This window comes from Botrytis porri, assembly GCF_014898465.1.
Source record: "Botrytis porri strain MUCL 3234 chromosome Unknown BPOR_012, whole genome shotgun sequence".
In the NCBI taxonomy this organism is placed as follows: Eukaryota; Fungi; Ascomycota; class Leotiomycetes; order Helotiales; family Sclerotiniaceae; genus Botrytis; species Botrytis porri.
In genome coordinates, this window is record NW_024066086.1 from 762,416 (window position 1) to 784,458 (window position 22,043).

The window sequence follows — 22,043 nt, forward strand, 5'->3', positions numbered from 1 at the left end:
CATCTCTCGACTCTTACTATCAAGAATCCATCTAATCACTAGTGGAGCATTTTTGTCAAAACTCTGGCATATATCTGTACTCCTTGGACTGCCCATCAGTGAGGTTCTACAAGTATCATGCACACCTTCAATCTAGAATGGGAGCACGGAGATACATCAATGGCACCTGAGATGGTCATACAAACTTCGCTTTGTTGAGAGTTATTTACAGCTGGATGGTGCTCGTGACTTGCTAGAAGAATATCTAGCAGAGCACATTTATCTCAATTTGCAATGTCAAATGGGATATAAATTTATTCAACGGACTAAACACATATCTAAACCTTTGTGAAGATTCATTCGCTAAATCATTTGCGATGTAATAAATGTTCCTCCAGGAGAATATCCAAAACCATTTTCCAATGGTCGTGAAATTTATCACAGAGTGTTTCCCATCTCCGAAAACTCGACACAAAGTGGATTTTCCTCCAATCTTAAGCCTTGACAACAACGGCACTGGGTGCTTTCGCCATTGCAGCCTTCTCTTTAAACTCATCATTTTCCGATTTGAACCTAAGTTGACACCCTGATTTTGTAAGCTGTGAGGTTCTGAGAATTAATGGTATTATATGGATCTGGATACTCACAATCACCACAAGATATGGGCTCATATTTCGGTGGATTATTTTCATCAGTACAGGTGGAAATTACACCCTCTACGCAATTGAAATTGAGTCCTATCGCCACATTAGCACTTCCTTTCGAACGTCTTGACGAGAAGAAAAAAAGAATCTTACCAAAGAAAAACGGCATCGAAATTCTCTCCACGGTTGCTCGATTATAAACTCGATGGACAGTACTCTTATACATATCATTACAAAGTCTCATCATAAAATCGCCAATATTGACGACTATCGTTCCTTCCACTGGAACCGCCATAATCCATTGTCCTTCTTTGTTGAGTACTTGGAGACCACCTATCATATCTTGCCAGAGAAGAGTAAAGAGTTGGAGATCGGTATGAGAACCGAGTCCTACACTGTTGTTTGATCTTTCGGCCTCGGTACTGGGCGGGTAGTAATTGTAGAGGCCGTCGGCTCCGGGATAGGTGACGCGAGAATCGAAATAGTCTTCTGGGAGTGAGAGACTGAGGGCGAAGACTCGAACGAGTTTGCGCGCGAGTGAGAGACAAGATTTCCAATAGGCGAGAGTGTCAGTTTTGAAATTGGGGAGATGCGAGGTTCCTTCCCAGACGAAGGGTTCGCCTCGGATCCAGGGTTTTACTTCTGCAGGGATGGAGGAAAGGGGTTGGGGATGATCTGGATCATGTTCGGGCTCGTAGCGCCAGGCGATCTGGGGATGTTATTAGTCTGGGGGGGATAGAAAGGGGGGTATGGAAGTTTCGGCTAGGGAGACGAACGGATTCTTTGACGTCTACACTTTCTCCGGGACTTATGTTTGAACTTTTTAATCCCATGTAGCCATTGAAATAACGGGAGTGACTTTTATCTATCTTTGCTTTTTCTTCGTATGGCTGTTTGAAGAAACTATTCTCGTGATTTTATGTTAGCTCTCATTCATCTATTCGCTAATGATACTCGTTGTCTCCCATACTCAGAAGAGAAGCAGTGAGCATTAAGATAACTATTTTCAACATCATAACCTCTCTCGATGCTTCTATTCCCCCTTCTTCATCCACTGCCTTTCTATTACAAGACTCACCACAAAGCCTGCTCCTTCGCCTTCTGAATAACAGCCTCTTCAATACCATGATTCTTCACGTAAAAGAATCCCGTCCCCACCGCCGCAGCACGTACTTCTGCAGCCAAAGCCTGACGATCACTCAAATCAGGAGAATTTATATTCGAAAGATCAATAATAGGGATCTCTGTATCTGTGCAAGGACGAGGTGGTGTATTGAGTACATCGCGATAGACGGGGCCATAGGCTGTGCGAAGCTCCAGTTTTGTTGTTGTGGGGGGTGTGGGGGAGGACATGGCGAGGTTGTAATGTTGGTAAGTGATAGGTTTGGTTAGATTGTAGGAAGGAAGAATATGAGAGACGTTTAAAAGCTTGGTCTTGGGTGCAGAGACGATCAAGGGGATAAATGATTAAGTACGGTAGGTGTAGGTGTAGGTGAATGGTGAATGGTGAATGGTGGCTGAATGTACCCCGCCACACGGTCATATGCGATAAGTGAATTCGGTGGGTTTCGCGAGATGGAGTGGATTGATATATTGAATAGTTAGTTGTTATATATTGTATTTTATGTATATCCGAATGGAGATTTTTATGGGTAATATACTGAAGCATTCTAAGATTTAACGTATATCTTTATAAGTTTATCATTTGGCCCGTGATAGGAGACAGATTGATAATACTTCGTCGTCTTGGAAAAAACCACTTGGGTATCCCACTATCGATTGATCCTTATCGTTCTTTTCTTCTGGAGCTTATCGTGATTCTCCACTTTCCCATCTCTAATCTCCACTCTTCACTTTCCACTTATCACTCTTCACTCATCACTCATCACAAGCTTCAAGTGGATCTAACTGAATATAGGTAACTGACCTCCGACGATGTCAACCCCTACATCGATCCAAAGTCACAGCTTTTACGAAAGTCCTCGTAATATAACTCATCACGTGTAGAATCATAAATCGTAAGACAGCATCAGCATCAGTATTAGCATTTAGTATCAACATCAACATCAATATCAATATCAACATCAACATCAACATCAACACATCAACACATCAACGTTTCATCTGTAACTATCCATTCGTATCACCACATTCCTTCATTTAAAACCCACGGCTACGCACATAAATTTCAATCTCACATAGGACCAAGATGTCAAACCCTCGTTTTCTCGTGCATATTTCCTGGCGGACAAGGTCTGGATGAGTCTGATGACAAGTTTGACATTGGCGTACATTGGCGCACACAAGCGTGTCTGATTTTGCATTCCCGACATCCTCAATTGGAGTCTTGGGGTACAGGAGCTGGGGAGAGATCGCACGTTGGGTGGGTTACATCTAATCTCTGAGCGGGGAACGACACCGTTTTACGCCATGCATGGCTGCGAGGAATTGTCTGGAGTGAGAATATTAGGTTACATTGCAGATTTATATTTTCTTTTCCCTCATGAGTCTCGTGAGTTTCTGCAGGTACTTTTCTTTGGGAAGGAGAGTGGATATGTACGGTGTATGTGGTGAATTGAATATTGGACTGATGTATGATCATACTCAGCTTGATACTTATCTGGTGGGGATGAGATGAGTAGTACATCTTTCGACCTACTAGGTAGACCTAGAGAAATGTATAAATTGACCTCATAGATGAGATGTCGATCATTCTACCGTTAGTACCCGGTAGTCTCTTTTCTTCTTACCTTCTATTCATTTCCATTCTGCGTTAGAATCAGCATCAACATCAATACCAATACCAATACCAATACCAATACCAATAACAACATCTATTGTGTGGATTAATCACATTCATCGCGCAACCATCCTTAATATGGTTTCCAACCTCTTTGGTGTTCTACGCCGAAAACTACGAAATCCGCATTTCGAAGCAAAAGGAACCGCGAATGTTCATGGAAAGGACAATTGGCTAGATAATGATGATATTCGACCTCTCAAATTAGCCGATCGTACTTGGAATGTTTGGACTTATCTTACCTTTTGGTTTTCTGCAAGTAAGTCTCGCAAAACTATCATTGGGTCTATGTATAGGGTTGAGTTTGATGCTGATGTGTGTTGTGATAGCTTCGACGGTTTCAACATGGTATGCAGCTTCGAGTGCCCAAGCTTTGGGATTGAGCATGTGGGAGTCGGTTCTCTGTGCTTTTGGTGGTCAATGTTTGATTGCTGTTGTGATCGTGTTTAATGGCAGATCGGGAGCTGTCTATCATATGTGAGTTTGAAATATTCTTGTTTCTGTCCTCTTTTAATTGGATGACCTTTCCAATTGTCCAGTTTTTGTATCCAACATCTCCTATTTCCATATTTTGATATTGGATGAATCTGTCCAATTCCTTCAGCGATCCTCAACATCTCACACGCTTCCACTGTTTCACATCCGCTGACAATACTTTCATCACCTAGTGGTTACCCTATACTGAACAGAGCGGCATTTGGTGTCTTCGGTGCATGGTGGCCCACTTTCAATCGTGCTGTAATGGCCATTGTTTGGAATGGTGTTAATGCGGTCCAAGGAGGTGAATGCATTTATGTTATGCTTCATACACTCAGTCCGCGGGTAGCCAATTTTAAAAATGTCATGGGAGAAGGATCTGCTCTTGATTCTGGCGGTATGCTTGGACTTGGAATCTTTTGGATTCTCACTTGCTGTTTCCTTATTATTCCTGTCCCAAAGGTTGGTCCTTTTCAAGTACTAATCGAAGTTGCCAATACTAATGCGAGAACAGATGAAAGGTCTTGTATATGCCAAACTTATCGTCTTTATCATTTCTGCAATTGCAATGTGTGCGTGGACCTTGACCATGGCAGGTGGCATCGGACCTGTCGCTCGTCAACCGGGTACTGTCAAAGGTTCAGAACGATCATGGCTTCTTGTACGATTCATACTTCTTGGAGCTGCAAATTGTGCCACATTTGCTTCCAATGCAGCGGATTTCCAACGTTATGCTCGGAAACCAAACGATGTTATTTGGGGAAATTTAGTCGGATTTCCCATTTCAAATGTTCGTATTATTGTTTTACTTCGCCAACATAAACTTATCTATCAACATTCCCATACTAATGTGTGCAATAGTTAATCGTATCCATCATCGGTAATTTAGTAAGCTCCTCAAGTCAAGTACTTTTCGGCGAAATTATATGGTCTCCCCTTACATACCTCGACCAAATTCTTGAACGAACATACGATGGACCAACTCGAGCTGGGTGCTTCTTCATCGCAGCTTGCTTCGCTTATTCCGCAATCTTTTCTTCGATTTTCGAAAATTCTATTCCCGCTGGAAATGATATCGCTGCTCTTTGTAAGTCAACCAATTCCTCTCTGCTTCATGTCAAATTTACCACACATAATATCCCGATGGTTTCTAACAATCATCTCCTAGTCCCAAAATACATAACCATCCGTACCGGTTTCTTCATCTGCGCCGTCCTCTCCATCGTAATACAACCCTGGTATCTCCTCAAATCAGCCGTGATTTTCATCTCCTTCCTCGCCTCCTACCAAATTTTCCTCTCAGCTATCACCGGCGTTCTTCTTTGCCACTACTTCGTCATCGCCCGCGGTTTCCTCAAAATCCCAGATCTATACACCTCGGATAAAAAAGCCGTATATCATTACAAAGGTGGCTGGAATTGGCGCGCGTATGCAGCATATATCATTGGTATAATACCTAATTTCTACGGATTCCTAAATAATATGGGAGTCAAAGCTCCAATGGGTGTCACAAGAGCATACTATTTTGCATATCCGATTGGACTATTTGTCAGTTTTATGGTCTATTGGGGACTCTGTTGGTATTCGCCGGTGGAGATACAATATGCGCTGGCGGAGTGGAGAGAGGTTAAGGATTATGTGAGAGAGGAGGAGAGAACGGAGGGGGTGGCGAGTGGATGGGGTAGTATGGCTAGTGGTGAGGAAGCCGGAGAGGGCGTTGTAAGGGCGGCGGAAAAGGATAATTCAAATGTGAGGGAGGAGAAAAATTGAATGGGTTTGTCGGAAAAGAGGTTGGTTGATATATGTAATTGGATTTGAGATGTTGGGGGGAGAAATAGGGGGATGTTATGTGTACGTATCGGTGTGTGTGTATTTGTATAATTCTTACGGGTCTGACACTATGATTATTATATTTCGTATTGTATCATAAAATCTCCTAATTTAAATGTAATTTACATAATCGAACTAATCAGACTAGTGTTTTAGCTTCACACATTCATTTCCGTACAAAGTAACTTTTGATATATATATATATTTAGAATGTAAAACATACTATCTGTTATACGAGTAGTTTACCCGAAAATTACCCGCAATTCGTAATTGTGAATTCGATGTCGATTTGTCGATTTGATGGGAATGGATTTGTGGTTCTGGATTGTGTATTTAGAGATTGTTTTTGGGCGGGGGGATGTTATTGGGATTGGGATTGGGGGAGAGTGGAAAGGGAATGGAGATCTGATGGTAGATATATGAAATCCCTCTATGAAAAAGATAATTTTTTTATAGAAATGCTCATGTTAGGATGGTGACGAGAGAAGTAGACGGATAATCACTTCATATATACCTCCATATTCTAATTACTCATTTATTAAAGGTAGGTAGGTATATATAACTTTACTTACTCATTTACGAGGTAACCCATCTCCTTTGATTATCGATCTCTTCCTGATACTGTACTACTACCGGTTGATAAGTCAACTACCCCACTTTCCGACCACCCCCTCTTTTCGACCACCTCAAAAACCACACCGCTTTGAGTAATTATAAAATTTATACTTTGAATAACTCAACAATGCTTTAATCAATTGATTTGAAATTTTGATATTATTATAATTGTGATATGAAGAATAGATATACCGAAGAAGATATCGCAGAGGCTCTTAGAGCGATTACAAATGGAGCAAGCATACGAAGAGCTAGCTTGGATTATGGTGTTCCACGTACCACACTTCACGATCGAATATATGGTGGAGTTTCGCATCAAAAAGGCGCCCAAATACTTCAAAAGTTATCTCCAATTCAGGAGAATCGACTAGCAGAATGGATATTAGTACAGGAAGCTCTTGGTACTAGCCCTACACATCGTCAAATCAGAGAGATGGCAGAGCACCTCCTTATTGTACGAGGGGAGGATCCCTCACTTGGAAAGAAATGGATACATAGCTTTTTTCGAAGGCATCCTAATATTGGAACTAAGAAGCAACATCAAATCGATTCTGCACGAGTTTCAGGTGCTACATCTGATATTATTAAGAAGTGGTTCCGGAACCTCGCAATCCCTGAAATCAAGGCTATTAAGCCGGCCAACAGATGGAATATGGATGAAGCAGGTATAATGGAGGGTCAGGGTCTTAATGGACTAGTAGTAGGAAGCACTGATCGAAGATTTATTCAAAAAAAGCAACCTGGATCTCGAATTTGGACCTCTTTTATAGAATGCATTTCAGCCAATGGAAAAAGCATTACTCCCCTTGTAATATATAAGGGAAAATCAGTTCAACAACAATGGTTTCCAACAGATTTGACTCTATTCAAGGGTTGGAACTTTACCGCTACAGAAAATGGATGGACTACAGATGCTACAGCTTTAGAATGGCTGAAAAAGATCTATATCCCTCAAACTACCCCTATTCAGCCGGAAAATTCAAGACTCCTCATTTTGGACGGACACGGAAGCCATGAAACTACAGCATTTATGTTAGAATGCTTTAATAACAACATATATCTCTTACTTCTCCCACCACATACGTCACACGTACTACAACCACTCGATTTATCTGTGTTCTCACCCCTAAAAAGTGCATATCGAATCGAACTTAATAAATTAAGTCTATTATCCGATTCCTCACCAATTGGAAAGCGCAATTTCCTTTCTTGCTATCAGAAGGCTAGAATAGAAGGTTTAACTATTCAAAATATCAAGTCTGGGTGGCAAGCTAGTGGTCTTTGGCCCAAAAATATGGCTAAACCTCTTATGAGTCGACTTTTGCTTGAAAATAGCAATAGAGAGGTTTTATCACTTAATCCTGAATCTGATGATGATCCTATTCTTCAATGGAATATATATTCATCGTTTATTCAATGGAAAACCCCTCAAAAAGGAGCCGATATCAGAAAATATAGAGATATAATGATTCAAGAGAAGGAGATCGATTTGCCAACACGAAGATTACTATTTCGCAAGATTATAAAAGGATTCGATGCTAAGGATTATGAACTCTTAGAGGCAGAGAATAAGATTAGAAAGCTAGAATATCAATTAGATGAAGCATTACCTAGAAAAAGGCGAAAGGTTGTGGTATCTCCAAATTCGAAGTTCGCAGGGATTAGAGCTATAAGGCGTACACAAATTGAAGCTGGAGATCGTGAAGATGAGGTAGATGATAGCTCTAGTGCTATAGAAAGTGATTCTACAGGCGATTTCATTGAAGTTCAATAGTTATTGAGTTATTAAAGTTTTAAGTGTAGATAATATGAATTTTTTAGGTGGTCGGAAACAGGGGGTGGTCGGAAAGTGGGGTAGTTGACTTAGTAAACTATGATTAAAACCATGATTAGAGCTAAGAACCACGAATAGAGATGAAGATTGAGATATAGATAAAGATGCAATACATTAAGGGATTAGTTAGGCAAATTATCAAACTAGCAAAGCTCCCCTTGCCTCGGTAGAGACAGATGGATGATTAAGCTGAGTTGGGAGTTGGGATTGAAGAAGTGAAGAAGTGAAGAAGTGAAGAAGTGAAGAAGTGGAGTGGAATGGAATGGAATGGTGGTTGATAGGTATACTCTGTAGGGAGTTGATATGTACTTGTGAGTTATAGGTTACCAAGGGGATAGATGGATAATGATGTGGCGGAAGGGGGGAAGGGAGGGATGAATTAGAAGGGATTAGAGGGATGGGATTGGGAGAGATGGTTAGAGGGGTGGTTCAGCGTGAGAGTTTAGGGAGGGAGTTTGATGGGGAATAAAATGGGGCGGGTTAGTTTGATGCCCGCTGTATGTTACTAAGAAAGTAGACGTGCAACAAAGTGACGGAAGGAAGAAAGGAAATGAATGGGATTGGGATTGGGAGGGATGGATGAATGGATGGATGGTTGGCGGGGGTGGTTTAGTGTGGAGTGTAGGGGTGGAATGGAATGGTGCGGGTTAGTTTGGTGCCCTCTGTATGTTACTAAGAAAATAGACGTGCAACAAAGTGAAGGAAGGAAGGAAGGAAGGGGAAATGATTGGGATTGGGATTAGGAGGGATGCTTAGCGGGGGTGGTTTAGCGTGAGAGTTTAGGATGGGAATGGTGTAGGTTAGGTTGATGCTGAGAGGGAGATGACAGGGGCACAGCGGATGGATGAATAGATGACGGCGTGCAGGTGTGGAGGTGTGGTGTTGGTTCTAGAATAGACAAGGAGGAAGGCAGGGAGGGATGGGAGGGGATAGAAGAAAGGATCGAATTTAACACTACTTGAATCTGTGGAGTTGTGACGCCACTAAAGATATAGACGTGCAACAAATGCATACATCTGTCTAGTATTTATCTTCGATTCGCCGTGCATACTTGGTAAGGGGTTGTATTGTTAGTTTAGATGGATCGATGGATGGAGGTTTGCTGTGGATGTGTGGCACGGCTCCAGCGGATGAGGATGCGAGACGCCGGACCGGCCTGGGGGGTTTGAGGGGTGGAACTTGAGATATTCAGGAGACGCCACTAGAGATGTAGATGTGCAACATTTTGGAATTTTGTGTGTAGATTTTAGAAAGGAAGCATTTATTTGATGGTAGTGTGGTGCGAAGGAGATTGGTGTACCGGGTTTGCGAATGGGTGGGTGTGGATGGTTGTGGATGTGGATATTAGTTGGGAGAGCTACAAAGCCTATCCATATTTAGATTGAATGAATGAATAAATAGATGAATCAAAAGGGGTTGAGCATTGAGCATTGAGCATTAAAGATTGAAATGGAAATAGAACGCCACTAGAAAACCAGATATGCAACAAACCACATCAAACCAATCTAAATCCTAAATCACAATCTCTTCCTGCGCACTGTGAATATTGCGGTTAGATCACGTACGGTACAGAGATGAATGCACAATAGTCGTGGTGGTGTGGTGTGGTGGCTAATCAGTTAGTGAAACGCCGACAACTCGCTAGTTTAACAGGGGCGTTTAGGGATTTAGGTATTGAGATTTGACATAAAACGAAGCGGACATGACGCCACTAGAGATGTAGATGTGCAACAGAGAAAGGGAAGTATGAGATGTGTGTAGGTGTTTACTGTATTCCTTGTAGGTGTGATAGGTGTAGAACTAGGTAACAAGTGTCGGGTAGGGTTGAAAGGTGGCACAGTCTATGCGGAGAGGTTGCTGGTGTTGGGTGGCTGATGCGAGACGCCGACCTCTTGTGTTGCGTACGATTGTGTGCACGAGGAAACCACCAAGTTGAGAAAACCTCAAGATCAAGACGCCACTAAAAATGAAGACATGCAACAAAAGTATCTTCCTCTCTCCTTTCCAAATCAAAATAGTTAGTTAGTTCACCCATCTATCCAACTCCTTTTACTAAAACAGTGGATCCGACACCCGGTGCCACAGAAAATTGGTGGTGGCGGCGACGATGCAAAATCCCGGCTGTCGTGAGATTATACAAGGGATTTGGAGGGACTAAGATTGAGCTATCTAGAAATTGTTTGCAAACCCTGAACGCCACTAAAAATGCAGATGTGCAACAAATGCGCAGTGTGGATGTCGATGGTGAATCTAGTGTGTTTTCTTCCTTGCAGTACAATTTTAAAAGGATGTGGTGGCTTCAATGCGAGACGCTGGTTGCGCGGTGCTTGGAGCCTTGGGGCGACTAATGTTGAGAAGCGAAGTGAGGATGTGGTTGTGAATTTGGGGACGGTTGGAATTATGTGAAAAGGGGATTTTCTCATGTTGGTATATGCCCATGTGTACTTAGTATTTGGATTGATAGATAGAATTGCCGTTATTATCGTTAACTACCCTCAATCATACAACATCTCCATAACAATTCATCCCATTCCCTCTCCCCAAAGATTCTAACACTCTTCTCATTCCCATCCCCCCAAGCTAAAATCAACACCAATGCACACCCATTACTCGTGCCACAACTAACTCGCCTAGCTTTTCTAGCCCGTTTAACCTATTTAGCCTTGTGTCCAGCGTACGACCCTTCCAATGACCATAAATAGATTCATAAGGATGAAGCATGTAGAATCTGGGTCGTGCCGCCGCGGGACGTTTACGCTCATTCGATAAAACGAACCGTTGTTTGCGATTTGGTAAGTTTGGATGAAGTGGTTAGATGAAACGCACCAGACGCGCTGTGCCATGACCACAGGCGAGGTAGCGTGGTTATGCAGATATGTAGGTATGCATACTTTTGTGCAGATATATGAATGAATGCTTAGCTAATAAATACCTGAGTATGATAGGAGTAAAATTAATAAAAGTAATTATATTATTAGAAGCTAGATAAATACATTTATAATTCAATTCTCAAACCAAAGAATCAAGACAACGGTAACTATAAAATTGTAAGTTACTCTCATAACCCCAACGAAAGGTAACTCAACTCAACACGACTCACACCCCACCCTTTCCCTCCAATCCCTCGAGTCATCCATCCCATATCTCTTTTCCTATGCTTGCTAGCCTTATCAACAATAACAATGAAGCATCGGATTCCTCCTACATTAGCTTCAACGTTAGCTTTCAGCATCCGGCCTTTGATAATATCCATGCCCCAATCCATGCCATCCACACAATCTCATGCGCATAAACCCTCACCAGTAATCCCAACACCACGGCCAACTTAGCTTCCACACAACACCACCCTAAAACAACTAGACAGGGTAAACTGGCTATAGCTGCACACTTGTAAGCATGTTAATTCCTCCTAAACTATACTTGGTCTTCGCTCAGCAGATACTTGCATTAATTAACAGAAAATGAAACGTTTTGTTGCACGTCTGGATTTTTAGTTTGGTTGGGAAGATGCGTGAGAGTTGTAGTCGTAGGTGCTTTGCGTTTAAGTTGGTGGTTATGAATGGGAGTAGATTTGATATGTATATGATGTGATTATTTCTTCATTGTATCATTATTATATGAGTTTGCCCGATTCTATTAACTATGTTTGGTAGTGGTATATTCCCCATAACGCCTTGAAACCCTTATGTGTAGGTGATATACTCTACCACAGGTCTGTATCTGAAGCCTTCGTCTGTTCTATGTAGGACTCACCCCTCCATTCATCACTTTACTCTTTCTTCTTTTAGGTTTTCCTGACCCCGGAGTTCGAGGACTTTTTTCTCCCTTATTTCCTTTCTTTGCCATGCCCAAATCTGTTTTCAATGGAGTAGGAGGTGCAGGTTTACCACTGAGACTAAAACCTGCGGGTTTTGATGTTGGTGGCACCATAAGCTTTTCTTTTTCCTTCCGACCGGTTGTACTAAAATGGAAATCACCTGGAGTTCCGGTAATAGGATTCTCATCCATATATTCATCGCCATATCTCAGCGAGATGTTAAGAGTTTCCTCAAGAAGATGGTTTGCGAGTACATTGTTGGAGATATTCGTGGAGGGATTTTTGGCCTCCGTCGCAAGGGAATCGGGCAATGGTGTATTCTCTTTGGAAGCCAGAGAGAAAGCCGATGCAATGGCTTTTGTTCGTGGTGGAACTGGTGGCATATATGTATGACCGAGAGAGGGAGAGAAATTGGGTAATTCGGATACTCTCGAAATGGCATTTGTGAGTGAGGTGAAGATTGATAACTGCGTTGCTATTAGAGACATCAAGATTGAATTGGAAAATTATAAATACCATTCTACTACCCAGCACATCTGCGACAGTAGGAGCCATATAAATGTTCTCCCCTACTACAAAATACGATGCATGTTTTGTAATTTCATCGTCGTCCTGAGCTCTCTTTCTTCTTGTTTGCTTGCTGATTACCCATACTCCAGTGCCAGTACCCGGGGCCATCTCTGCAGGTTCTTGTGCAACTAAAAATTCCAGCCCAGACATAGTTTTGAGTCGACTCTCAAAAGCACTACGAGTGGCAAGGATGTACATCATATTTGGATTCAGCGAAGCTTGAGTCGTTAGGACTGCATTATTTGAGGTTTGATCATAAAATGGTGACTGCGCAAAGTAATGAAGAACGGTATTTTCATGAAGACCCGAATTTGCAGCAAGCCACGCTGGATGGCTCCATTGTATCTCATCGAGAGGGGGATCTTGTGGTGCCATGGTTATGATGCGATAGAAGGTAGAAAGACGCTGTTGAGTATGCGACAGGTCGCAAAACAATTTAGGAATCGAATGATCTGAATGGACTCAAAATACTGAGTAGGTATCGAGAGTGTTTATGCGATGTCGCAGTGCAAAGGTTAAGTACTCAACTCTATCGATGTATTGATGTATTGAGAATGGAGGATCTGCTGTGTGTGCCGTATCTGAGAATCATTCGATTGGGTGGTGCAAGGACCGTACCTCGAGCGTACCTATGAGGTACGGAATATCAATGGCAATGGATTTGTATTTAGAGATGGACAAATAGTGACGGAAGATACCGCTGGAGAGATGGTAGCGGCCGCTAGTGCAACAACCTGACGTTGATGTTCAATGGTTCAAGATTGAGTACTCGAGTGATTGTCGAATCAAACAGCTAATAATGACTGATTGATTGCCCCATTCAGTTGAGCAGAAAGCTGCAACTTATGTTTCAACAACATAAATGAATTTCATACCGCATGGAATTCAGCCGGCAATAATATCAGACTCGCAATACGGATGATAACAGAAGACACTGGCAAGAAAGTTCAAGCTCTTGTATGAGACCTATACGAAGTACAAAAGTTACGGGTCTCCTGACCTGTCAGATCCCAAAGACCCTCGCGACGTCTCGAGATCTCAAGGGACTACCAAGACAGAGACTGTATGGAATATATGGCAGACGACAAAAGGGTAGTACGAGAAGACCTCTACAATACTTGCTATGAAAGAAGATCCCATTTGCTTTTGAGTTTTCAGCTCTTGCTTTTCCGGTCGTTTCGCAAATCCCTAGCATATATATCTACATTTTATATACTCGAGTAACTAAAGCTCTATTTGGGGGGGAAAAGAGACCACCATGGGCCACCTTAATATACTCTATAGCAAATGAACTTCAAATGAACCACAAGCAAAGCCATCAGCTTCCATGTCATCCAAAAGTCTCGAATGGCCTTATAGTTGAAAGATGATTTTGAATGGCATTCGACCTGGATTGAATAGGAACAGCTGGACGGACTGGCGTCACCAAGGTAAATTCTGACTTGTTTTTTTTCTGCGGGATATCACCTATCCCTTGCATTGTGCTTTTCGGCTTCTCAGCTCCTGAAGTATGTATGATTTCTAGAAAGATTGAACAATTCGCTCTTTTTTCTACGCGGTTTTTTTTTTCTCAATACATTTTTCTTACGCCTATCCTCTAGTTAATGAATACGATATATTCTCAAGCTTTGGTGATAATGATATGTATCAAATCCAGATTGCATATACGATTAATCATCAAAAAACTTGACATCTTACACACTAGTCATCTAGTGTATATTCGCGTCTGAGGGGGGAGAGATGGTTATCAGGAACTTGAAATAGTATGAGAAAAATGGCGAGCTTCTCAGGTCGTAAAATTCCCCAGTGAACCCTTTCGAGGATTTCCTAGGATTGCTTTGGCCGCGCATTTCATTGATTAAAAATTGAAGGGCGGTGGGCGGTGGTCGATTCGGCAGAAAAAAGTTCCCGACTAGAATCTCACAAGCATAGAAAAAACATAATTTTCACAACACATTGTCTACATTGAATCCGTGGATTGAAAAATATTAAACATGCCTCCTAAATTTACGCCTCGACAGCGAAAGCATAAAGTGCTTGCGAGAAATAAAGTCAATGATACCGAGGCACCTGTGGACTCCAATGCGACAGAGATCCTCCCCTCCTCAAAAGCCGCACATGAAGAAAAGAAGCAGAAATTAAAGGCAGAGCTGGCAGGGGATAATAAGATTAGTGGGAAAAAAGCGAAAAGATTGGAGAAATATATCGAGACGAAGCTGAGGAAGGATGAAAATAGGATATTAATCGAAAAGCTATCAAAGAGGAAAGAAGAGGGGGGATTATATGAGAGTAGTAAGAAATTGGGCCAGGGTTCACTAACCAGGAGAGAAAGATTGGCGCGAGCGCTGAAAGAGAGGGAGAGAGGTATTGATATCGATGGAGATGGAGAAGAATTACTGTTCGAAAAGAGGACGATTAGGGAGATGGAGAGTGAGAGTAGTGAAGAGGAAGACGACGAAATCGATCAAAAGAAGGAGGGTGGTCTTTTCCAGGGTACTGCAACTGCGACATCTTCCGCTCCGACCCCAAAGGCGCCCGCGCAAACATTACAATTTGGTGCAGGCACAGGTTTAAAGAGGCCACTCGAGGTGGATGATGACGGAAAGCCGGTAATAAAAAAGCGACAAATGCGAGGAGGTGTTAAGTCGAGGATATCATCGAAGCCACAGGCCCCGGCCGTGGAACCAGCATGGGAAGGATTCTCTTCAAATTCAGAGGTTGATAGTGACGAAGAGATGAAATCAGATGAGGATTCTGACAATTCAAATACGCCGAATGAAACAGATGACAAAAAACGTGCAGAGTTGTTGAAACGTCTTACGGGAATTTTCGCCGAAGGTGGTGAGGGGACCGACTCGGAAGATAGCAGTGAGGAAGGATCTTCGAATGAGGACAGTAATGAAGACAGCGATGATGAAGACGATGAAGAAAGCGAGGAGACAAATGACCCCGAACACGCCCAGCTACTAAAGAAAATTATGTCCATTTTCGAAGAAAGTAGAGAAGGGGCTCTTCAATCAGCGCTTGGAAACGATAAAGAAGAAAACAATGAAGAAGGTCCCTCAGAAGAAGACAGCGATGAAGATGATAGCGAAGAGAGTAGTGAAGAGGAAGATGAGGATGAGGTTGCCTCGAGGAAACAGGAACGCTCATCTGCTTTCAAAGCCTGGGCAACTCAACAAGTAAATGAAGCCTATGGATACGAACCATCATCAAATATTCCAAATGCGACAGAAACGCCAAGAATAGAAGGATTCGAACCTCGGCCTTTGGAACAGGATCCTTTGCCAATGGAATTACAACCAACTACCAACCTTTCACGGAAGGCATTCAGTGTTTCTATAGATAGACCGTCAAGTATTCAAAATGTCAGGCTCAAACTCCCAGTCGTAGCCGAAGAACAGAAAATTATGGAAGCAATTCATAATAATAACTTAGTGGTTGTGTATGGTGCTACAGGTTCTGGAAAAACCACTCAAGTACCTCAATTTTTATACGAAGCTGGGTATGGTACTAAAGACTCGCCCAATCCCGGAATGATTGGAGTCACACAACCTCGAAGAGTTGCAGCCGTCAGTATGGCGAAACGTGTAGGTGATGAGCTTGCTGATCATGGTAAGCGAGTCGCTTATCAGATTCGATTTGAGGGAACAGTAAGTTCGGAAACTGCTATCAAATTCATGACGGATGGTGTACTTCTGAGAGAGGTTGCCCAAGATATTGCTCTGAGAAAATACTCCGCCATTGTTATTGATGAAGCTCACGAGCGGAGCGTAAATACCGATATTCTTATTGGTATGCTCAGTCGAGTGGTAAAATTAAGAGAGGAAATGGCTGAAGAAGATCGGTCTATCAAACCATTAAAACTTATCATTATGTCTGCCACTTTACGAATTACAGATTTCACAGAGAACAAGACATTATTTTCTACTCCACCACCGGTACTTCAGGCGGAGGGTAGACAGTACCCAGTCACTACTCATTTTGCCCGAAAGACACATCATGATTATGTCGAGGAAGCATTCAGAAAAATTAGCAAAGGACATCGCAAACTTCCTCCGGGAGGAATTTTGGTATTCTTAACTGGTCAAAATGAGATCACACATCTCAGCAAAAAGTTGAAAGAAGCTTTCAAAATAGGCTCTACTACTGCAGGACCACAAGTTCGCATATCCGGAAAAGATGCACCTATGGAAGCTGAAGATATCGATTTTGGTGAAACTATGGACACAGCCAATGACGATTATGTCGATGATGATGACGAAGTTACGCTTAATGATGATGAAGATTTTGATATCGGAGAAGAAGCAGATACTGGACCTTCAAAGATGCACATTTTACCATTATATTCCTTACTGCCTACGAAAGAACAGCTAAGAGTTTTCGAACCACCTCCAGATGGTTCACGGTTGATTGTATTGGCCACTAACGTTGCTGAAACGTCTCTTACAATCCCTGGTATTCGTTATGTTTTCGATTGTGGAAGATCAAAAGAACGCAAATACGATAAAACAACCGGTGTACAAAGTTTCGAGGTCGGATGGATTAGTAAAGCCAGTGCAAGCCAACGTGCAGGTCGTGCGGGTCGTACTGGCCCTGGACATTGTTACCGATTTTATTCATCAGCTGTTTATGAGAGAGATTTCGAAGAATTCGCGGAACCGGAAATATTGCGAATGCCCATCGAAGGTGTGGTTTTGCAACTCAAGTCCATGAATCTGCAACATGTTGTCAATTTCCCATTCCCAACTCCACCAGATAGACAAAGTCTTGCGAGCTCCGAGAAACTTCTCACATACCTCTCTGCAATTTCTCCTTCCGGTCAAATAACTCCAACTGGTTCCACTATGTCCATTTTCCCACTTTCACCACGGTTTGCTCGTATCCTTTTAGTAGGACATTTACATGATTGTCTTCCATACACCATTGCTCTTGTAGCAGGTCTCTCGGCTGCCGATATATTCATTCCCGAAAACCAAGTCATCCCCGCCGCTACTCCCCGCGAGGACGAAGACTCATACCTCACTACTGCCGAGAAGATCGAACAAGACGCCCGCGCTAATCTCCGTCGTCAATTCAACAAAGTCCATCAATCGTTTTGTTTCCTTGACGATAGGTCAGATGCCATCAAATTACTTCAAGCCGTTGGTGAATTTGCCCACGAACCTACAGAATCATGGTGTGCATCTCACTACGTACGCTACAAGACACTCAAGGAAATCTCGCAATTGCGTCGTCAAATCACAGATCTTTTGAGAACTAACATTCCCGCATTCGCAGCATTGAAATATGAAGAGAAATTAGCGCCACCCACTGCTAAACAAGTAAAAGCACTCAAACAAATGGTTGCTGCAGGATTTATTGATCACGTCGCCATTCGAGCAGATTTAGCCCCGACGCAGCCCGAAGCTTACAGGAAACCTAAGAGAGCAATCGACGTTCCTTATCTCACACTCTTCCCCTCTCATCTCCGTGTTCCTAATAAACACAACGATGAAGATCAAGAACAAGATAAAGCAGTTTATATTCATCCTGCGTCTCCTTTATCCCATCTCTCGCCAAACGAATGTCCTGAATATATCATCTACTCGTATCTACAAAAACCTGCTGAGGATGTTAATGCAGATGGCTCGAGAAAGAGACAAAAGACTAGAATGCATAGCTTGACGGATGTTACTGGAGGACAATTAGCAGGTTTGGCCAAAGGAACAAGTTTGTTAGAGTATGGGAAACCGATTAAGGAAGTGATGGTTAAGGATAAGAAGACGGGGAAGGATGCAGGTTCAGAGGAAATGAGAGAATGTTGGGTGGTGCCTTATTTGAGAGCGGAGGGAACGGGTGGTTTGGGTTGGCCATTACCGGCTAGGAAAGTGGTGCAGAGGAAGATTAAGGGGAAGGGATGGGTTGCAGAGTAAATGGATGGATACCTAGATTATTGTTGTTTTCGAGGGAGAGTGCAGTCTCTATAGATTTGGTTGAATAAAAAAGCCTCCTGTTCCAATGAGTTTTCGACAGTCGATGATGAAGGTGCAACGCGCCATTGCGTTCGACGTCACCCCCTTGATGAATCCTCACGTGATAATGGTTGAGCCTTATCTGGCTATAGGGGGTCCTCTTTACCCTTTGATTGGCCGTGAATGGCTACTCCACCTAGCCGCGCCGCTCTGACTGCACATCTAAGAACTGTGGCCATAGCATAGCGCACCTTGTTAGTTCGTGACAAAAATCACTGTTTCTACCACCATTTTGCTGATGAGATCCTGTGAGGCTCTGAGAGAATGGCAGTAAGATTCTTGACCCATGAGCACCACCGGAGCAAAGCTCATGTGCTTCTTATGAGAGGCCAACCCTCTGCCAGGGAGCTTTCGTGGTCAATAATTCAAGGCAAGCTCTCATTTCTTAACCGATAGATTGAACTATTGCTAAATGAAGACCTGGCTGACCTTTCGGACGAGAAATCATGAATTGACTCAAATGAAGCTTGAAAATTCGGAGGATTAGACTAAAGAAATTCGATATCTTAAACCTTTTTTTTTCATTTTCATTCTTGAGGCCATGTACAGTATCTCGAACTGAAAAATGTTGAAAAATATTTCATGTCATATTTCTGATTATTGGAATGACTTGGAACTTTCTATATCAATTCCAATCAGCCACCTGAAGCTTATATCAGAATATCAAAGGGTTAAAAAGTTGCCCAACGAAGATTTTTGATATGTTTTGGCTAGTGTTTTCAACTCTGCGAATGAACGATTGTTTCTCAAATGCCCTCCGCGTAATGGGATGTGAAGGTCTGATCCTTCGACCGCAGTGACTGTTGACAGAATGATGATGAGTATTGGAGTACTGAAACAAGTTTCTTGTTTCTATTCACAACCTCCATGCTCTGATACGTTACAATAGCTCTATGAAATCCCAGATAAGCATGTCGGAATAGTAGAATAAAGTGCTTATCGACACGTATCCACAATTCGGAGTAAGAACCGGTAATTGTTGGTTTTCTACACCGAACTCCGATTCCCTGTCTCCAAAATCCTGAATACATATATCTTGTATGGCCCGTTTCTGTGCCATCGTGGCTTGAGTTTGGGGCATTTATTCCCCATACTTTTTCCGATTATTATGTCTCCCGAACCGACTCGTTCCGAAGAGTTGACCCCTTTGTTACCCAAATTACCTACACGATCTGTTCATTCTACTACTGATCACGATGCATTGGTAACGCGTCAAACTATAGCTATTCGCGTTTCTGTCATCTGTATTCTCTCTGTGTTACTTGTTCAAATAGGCGATTATATGCTCCAAGCACCGCTGGCTCGTACTCTTGAGGATATAATATGTCGAGATTATTATTCATCTGCCCCCCTCTCTGGCTTCAGTGAAGCGCCTCGACTTTCAATTCCCGAAAGTCATTGCAAGAATGATGTGATCCAAGGAAAATTGGCAATGTTGAAAGGGTGGGATGGGACTCTTGCTTGTATTCCAGGACTGATTATGTCGGTACCGTTTGGAGTGTTGGCGGATAAAATTGGGAGGAAGGCAGTGCTGTTCATGAGTTTGATAGGTATAGGTTTGGGGTTGGTCTGGGTTCAGGTGATTTGTAAGTTTCTAGATTTGTAATAGTTGAGATGGAATGACAGGCTGGCGGTCAGGTTAGGTCTTACAATACTAATTGATACAGGCTATTTCGACACATTTTTTGACATAAGATGGATTTGGTCGGCAAATCTGTTCACGTTAATTGGAGGTGGTTCCGCAGTTACGAGAACTATGTACTATACCATTATCGCTGATGTAGTAGCCGAAGAACAAAGGTGCGTGTGATCCAATGACTCTCTACTGTGACATACATTTTACTAACGAAAGACACACAGAGCTACAGTTTTTTTTCAAATTGTGGCAGCTTCTCTAATAGCCACTTTAGCTGGTGTACCATTGGCCTGGTGGCTTATAAAAGTCTCAAGCCTAAGGGTTCCTATGATGGCAGCTGTTTTATTCTTATTTTTAGGTGCCCTACTTGTCCTTGTTCTTCCGGAAACGTTGCATCTGAGGGAACATTCAAGTATTTCTTCACCAGATCCTGATCAAGCACGAGGAGAAGTAATGGAAGATGAAGCTAGCTCCACTGATGACGAAGGAGCCTTGACATTCTCGAAAAAGAAGTGGTCGATGCTTCTTGAAAATTTGGAGGAATCTCGTTTCGTTTTCATGAATCCAAAATTGCTCGCACTCTCTGCTACATTTCTGGTCCAGTCTTTGCATGGGATCATGAACCAGTTTCTTCTTCAACTTGCCTCGAAAAGACTTGGCTGGACACTTGCTGATGTAGGTGCTGGCTAATCCTTCAATTCTCATATACTGACGTAATGACATAGGCAAGTTTCCTCATTCCTCTCGCTTCAATCACAAACTTTGTTCAATTGGTACTTTTTCTCCCTGCAATTTACGCTATCCTGTCGAGGCTACATTTGCAAACTGCTGTGAAGGATCTGATGGTTAGTCGAGGCTCTGCTTTGCTTACGGCTTTGGGGGCACTCGGGCTTGCAGTATCCCCCGCTCGAGGTCTATTTGTCATTTGTAAGTCGTCACTATTTCAGTACCTCTGAATTCCCCTTCAACTTTCAATGATCATAATACCGAATGTGATGACTAACGAGAGTAGCAACGATCATATTTTCTCTTGGAATGGGTCTATATCCAGCCATTCGATCTCTTCTCACTGACTTGGTGGACCCAACACAAGTCAGTCGATTGTACGGTGTTCTTGCCGTTATGGATACGATTGGCGGAATGATTAGTAGTCCGTTAGTAGCAGGAGCTTTCAGCTCAGGCTTGAAAAGAGGAGGATTGTGGAGCGGAGGGGGATTTCTCGTTGCTGCAGCTGCATATGCCGCCGCCGGACTCCTAACTTTGTCGGTCAGTGTAAAGAAGGATGAGAGCACCATTCACGAAGATGTGAATCGAGTAATCGATAACGAACTTTGATGCATGAATTCTTTTTGTGGGGTATGGGAGGATTCGTGATAGGGTTTTTTCGGTATGTGATAGAGGCAAAATTTGTATACTAGAGGCTTAGATGGTGTTGATTTGGATTTGGATTTTGGAGTGATATTTTGTAATAATTAGAGGTGGATATATAATGCATACAAGGAGGTTTCAATGATTAGATAGTGCAGATATAATATCCTACATGCAATACCTACTTTATGGAGTTCAATAGATTTCAGCTGAGGCCAAAGGCGTGAGCGAATGAAACAAGTCAACTGATTTCTGGTTTCCCAGTGAGGTCTATTTCTCACTGGAGACGAATCAACCCCTCGCCGAGATTTGTATTCAACTTCAGCTACAGAAGCTCCACTCACAACCTTTAGTTATTATTTGACCACGGATAACTCATAGACTGCTTGAACAATTTGAAACTCCAAAAGAATGTACAAAAAAGAAAGATAATGTCCTCAAGCCGGTCTCGTCGTCTTC

General features: G+C 42.5%; 7 protein-coding genes across 7 annotated transcripts; 5 read left to right on the forward strand and 2 right to left on the reverse strand.

Moving 5' to 3' along the window:
• Window positions 1-98: 98 nt before the first annotated feature.
• Window positions 99-2,123, reverse strand: EAF01_008769 (uncharacterized protein). Its single transcript, XM_038917025.1, has 5 exons — window positions 1,702-2,123; window positions 1,400-1,526; window positions 777-1,332; window positions 627-716; window positions 99-565 (listed from the first exon to the last, which is right to left on the reverse strand). Exons 1-5 carry the CDS (start codon window positions 1,974-1,976, stop codon window positions 474-476), a joined length of 1,140 nt encoding a protein of 379 aa, XP_038767419.1. The 5' UTR covers window positions 1,977-2,123; the 3' UTR covers window positions 99-473.
• A 1,378-nt stretch (window positions 2,124-3,501) lies between these two features.
• EAF01_008770 (uncharacterized protein) lies at window positions 3,502-5,670 on the forward strand (the record flags this gene model as incomplete). Its single annotated transcript, XM_038917026.1, has 6 exons — window positions 3,502-3,682; window positions 3,753-3,900; window positions 4,092-4,362; window positions 4,415-4,690; window positions 4,762-4,987; window positions 5,069-5,670. 6 exons carry the CDS (start codon window positions 3,502-3,504, stop codon window positions 5,668-5,670), a joined length of 1,704 nt encoding a protein of 567 aa, XP_038767420.1.
• Window positions 5,671-6,520: 850 nt separating this feature from the next.
• EAF01_008771 (uncharacterized protein) lies at window positions 6,521-8,119 on the forward strand (the record flags this gene model as incomplete). Its single annotated transcript, XM_038917027.1, has 1 exon — window positions 6,521-8,119. The coding sequence occupies one exon, from the start codon at window positions 6,521-6,523 to the stop codon at window positions 8,117-8,119; it is 1,599 nt and encodes a 532-aa protein (XP_038767421.1).
• A 2,034-nt stretch (window positions 8,120-10,153) lies between these two features.
• On the forward strand, window positions 10,154-10,585 carry EAF01_008772 (uncharacterized protein; the record flags this gene model as incomplete). Its single annotated transcript, XM_038917028.1, has 3 exons — window positions 10,154-10,196; window positions 10,241-10,432; window positions 10,467-10,585. 3 exons carry the CDS (start codon window positions 10,154-10,156, stop codon window positions 10,583-10,585), a joined length of 354 nt encoding a protein of 117 aa, XP_038767422.1.
• Window positions 10,586-11,917: 1,332 nt separating this feature from the next.
• On the reverse strand, window positions 11,918-12,941 carry EAF01_008773 (uncharacterized protein; the record flags this gene model as incomplete). The annotated part of the gene is made up of 2 exons (XM_038917029.1): window positions 11,918-12,463; window positions 12,513-12,941. 2 exons carry the CDS (start codon window positions 12,939-12,941, stop codon window positions 11,918-11,920), a joined length of 975 nt encoding a protein of 324 aa, XP_038767423.1.
• Window positions 12,942-14,560: 1,619 nt separating this feature from the next.
• EAF01_008774 (uncharacterized protein) lies at window positions 14,561-18,481 on the forward strand (the record flags this gene model as incomplete). Its single annotated transcript, XM_038917030.1, has 1 exon — window positions 14,561-18,481. One exon carries the CDS (start codon window positions 14,561-14,563, stop codon window positions 18,479-18,481), a length of 3,921 nt encoding a protein of 1,306 aa, XP_038767424.1.
• Window positions 18,482-19,688: 1,207 nt separating this feature from the next.
• Window positions 19,689-21,551, forward strand: EAF01_008775 (uncharacterized protein; the record flags this gene model as incomplete). Its single annotated transcript, XM_038917031.1, has 5 exons — window positions 19,689-20,166; window positions 20,248-20,380; window positions 20,441-20,891; window positions 20,942-21,143; window positions 21,229-21,551. The coding sequence occupies 5 exons, from the start codon at window positions 19,689-19,691 to the stop codon at window positions 21,549-21,551; spliced, it is 1,587 nt and encodes a 528-aa protein (XP_038767425.1).
• Window positions 21,552-22,043: the final 492 nt, after the last annotated feature.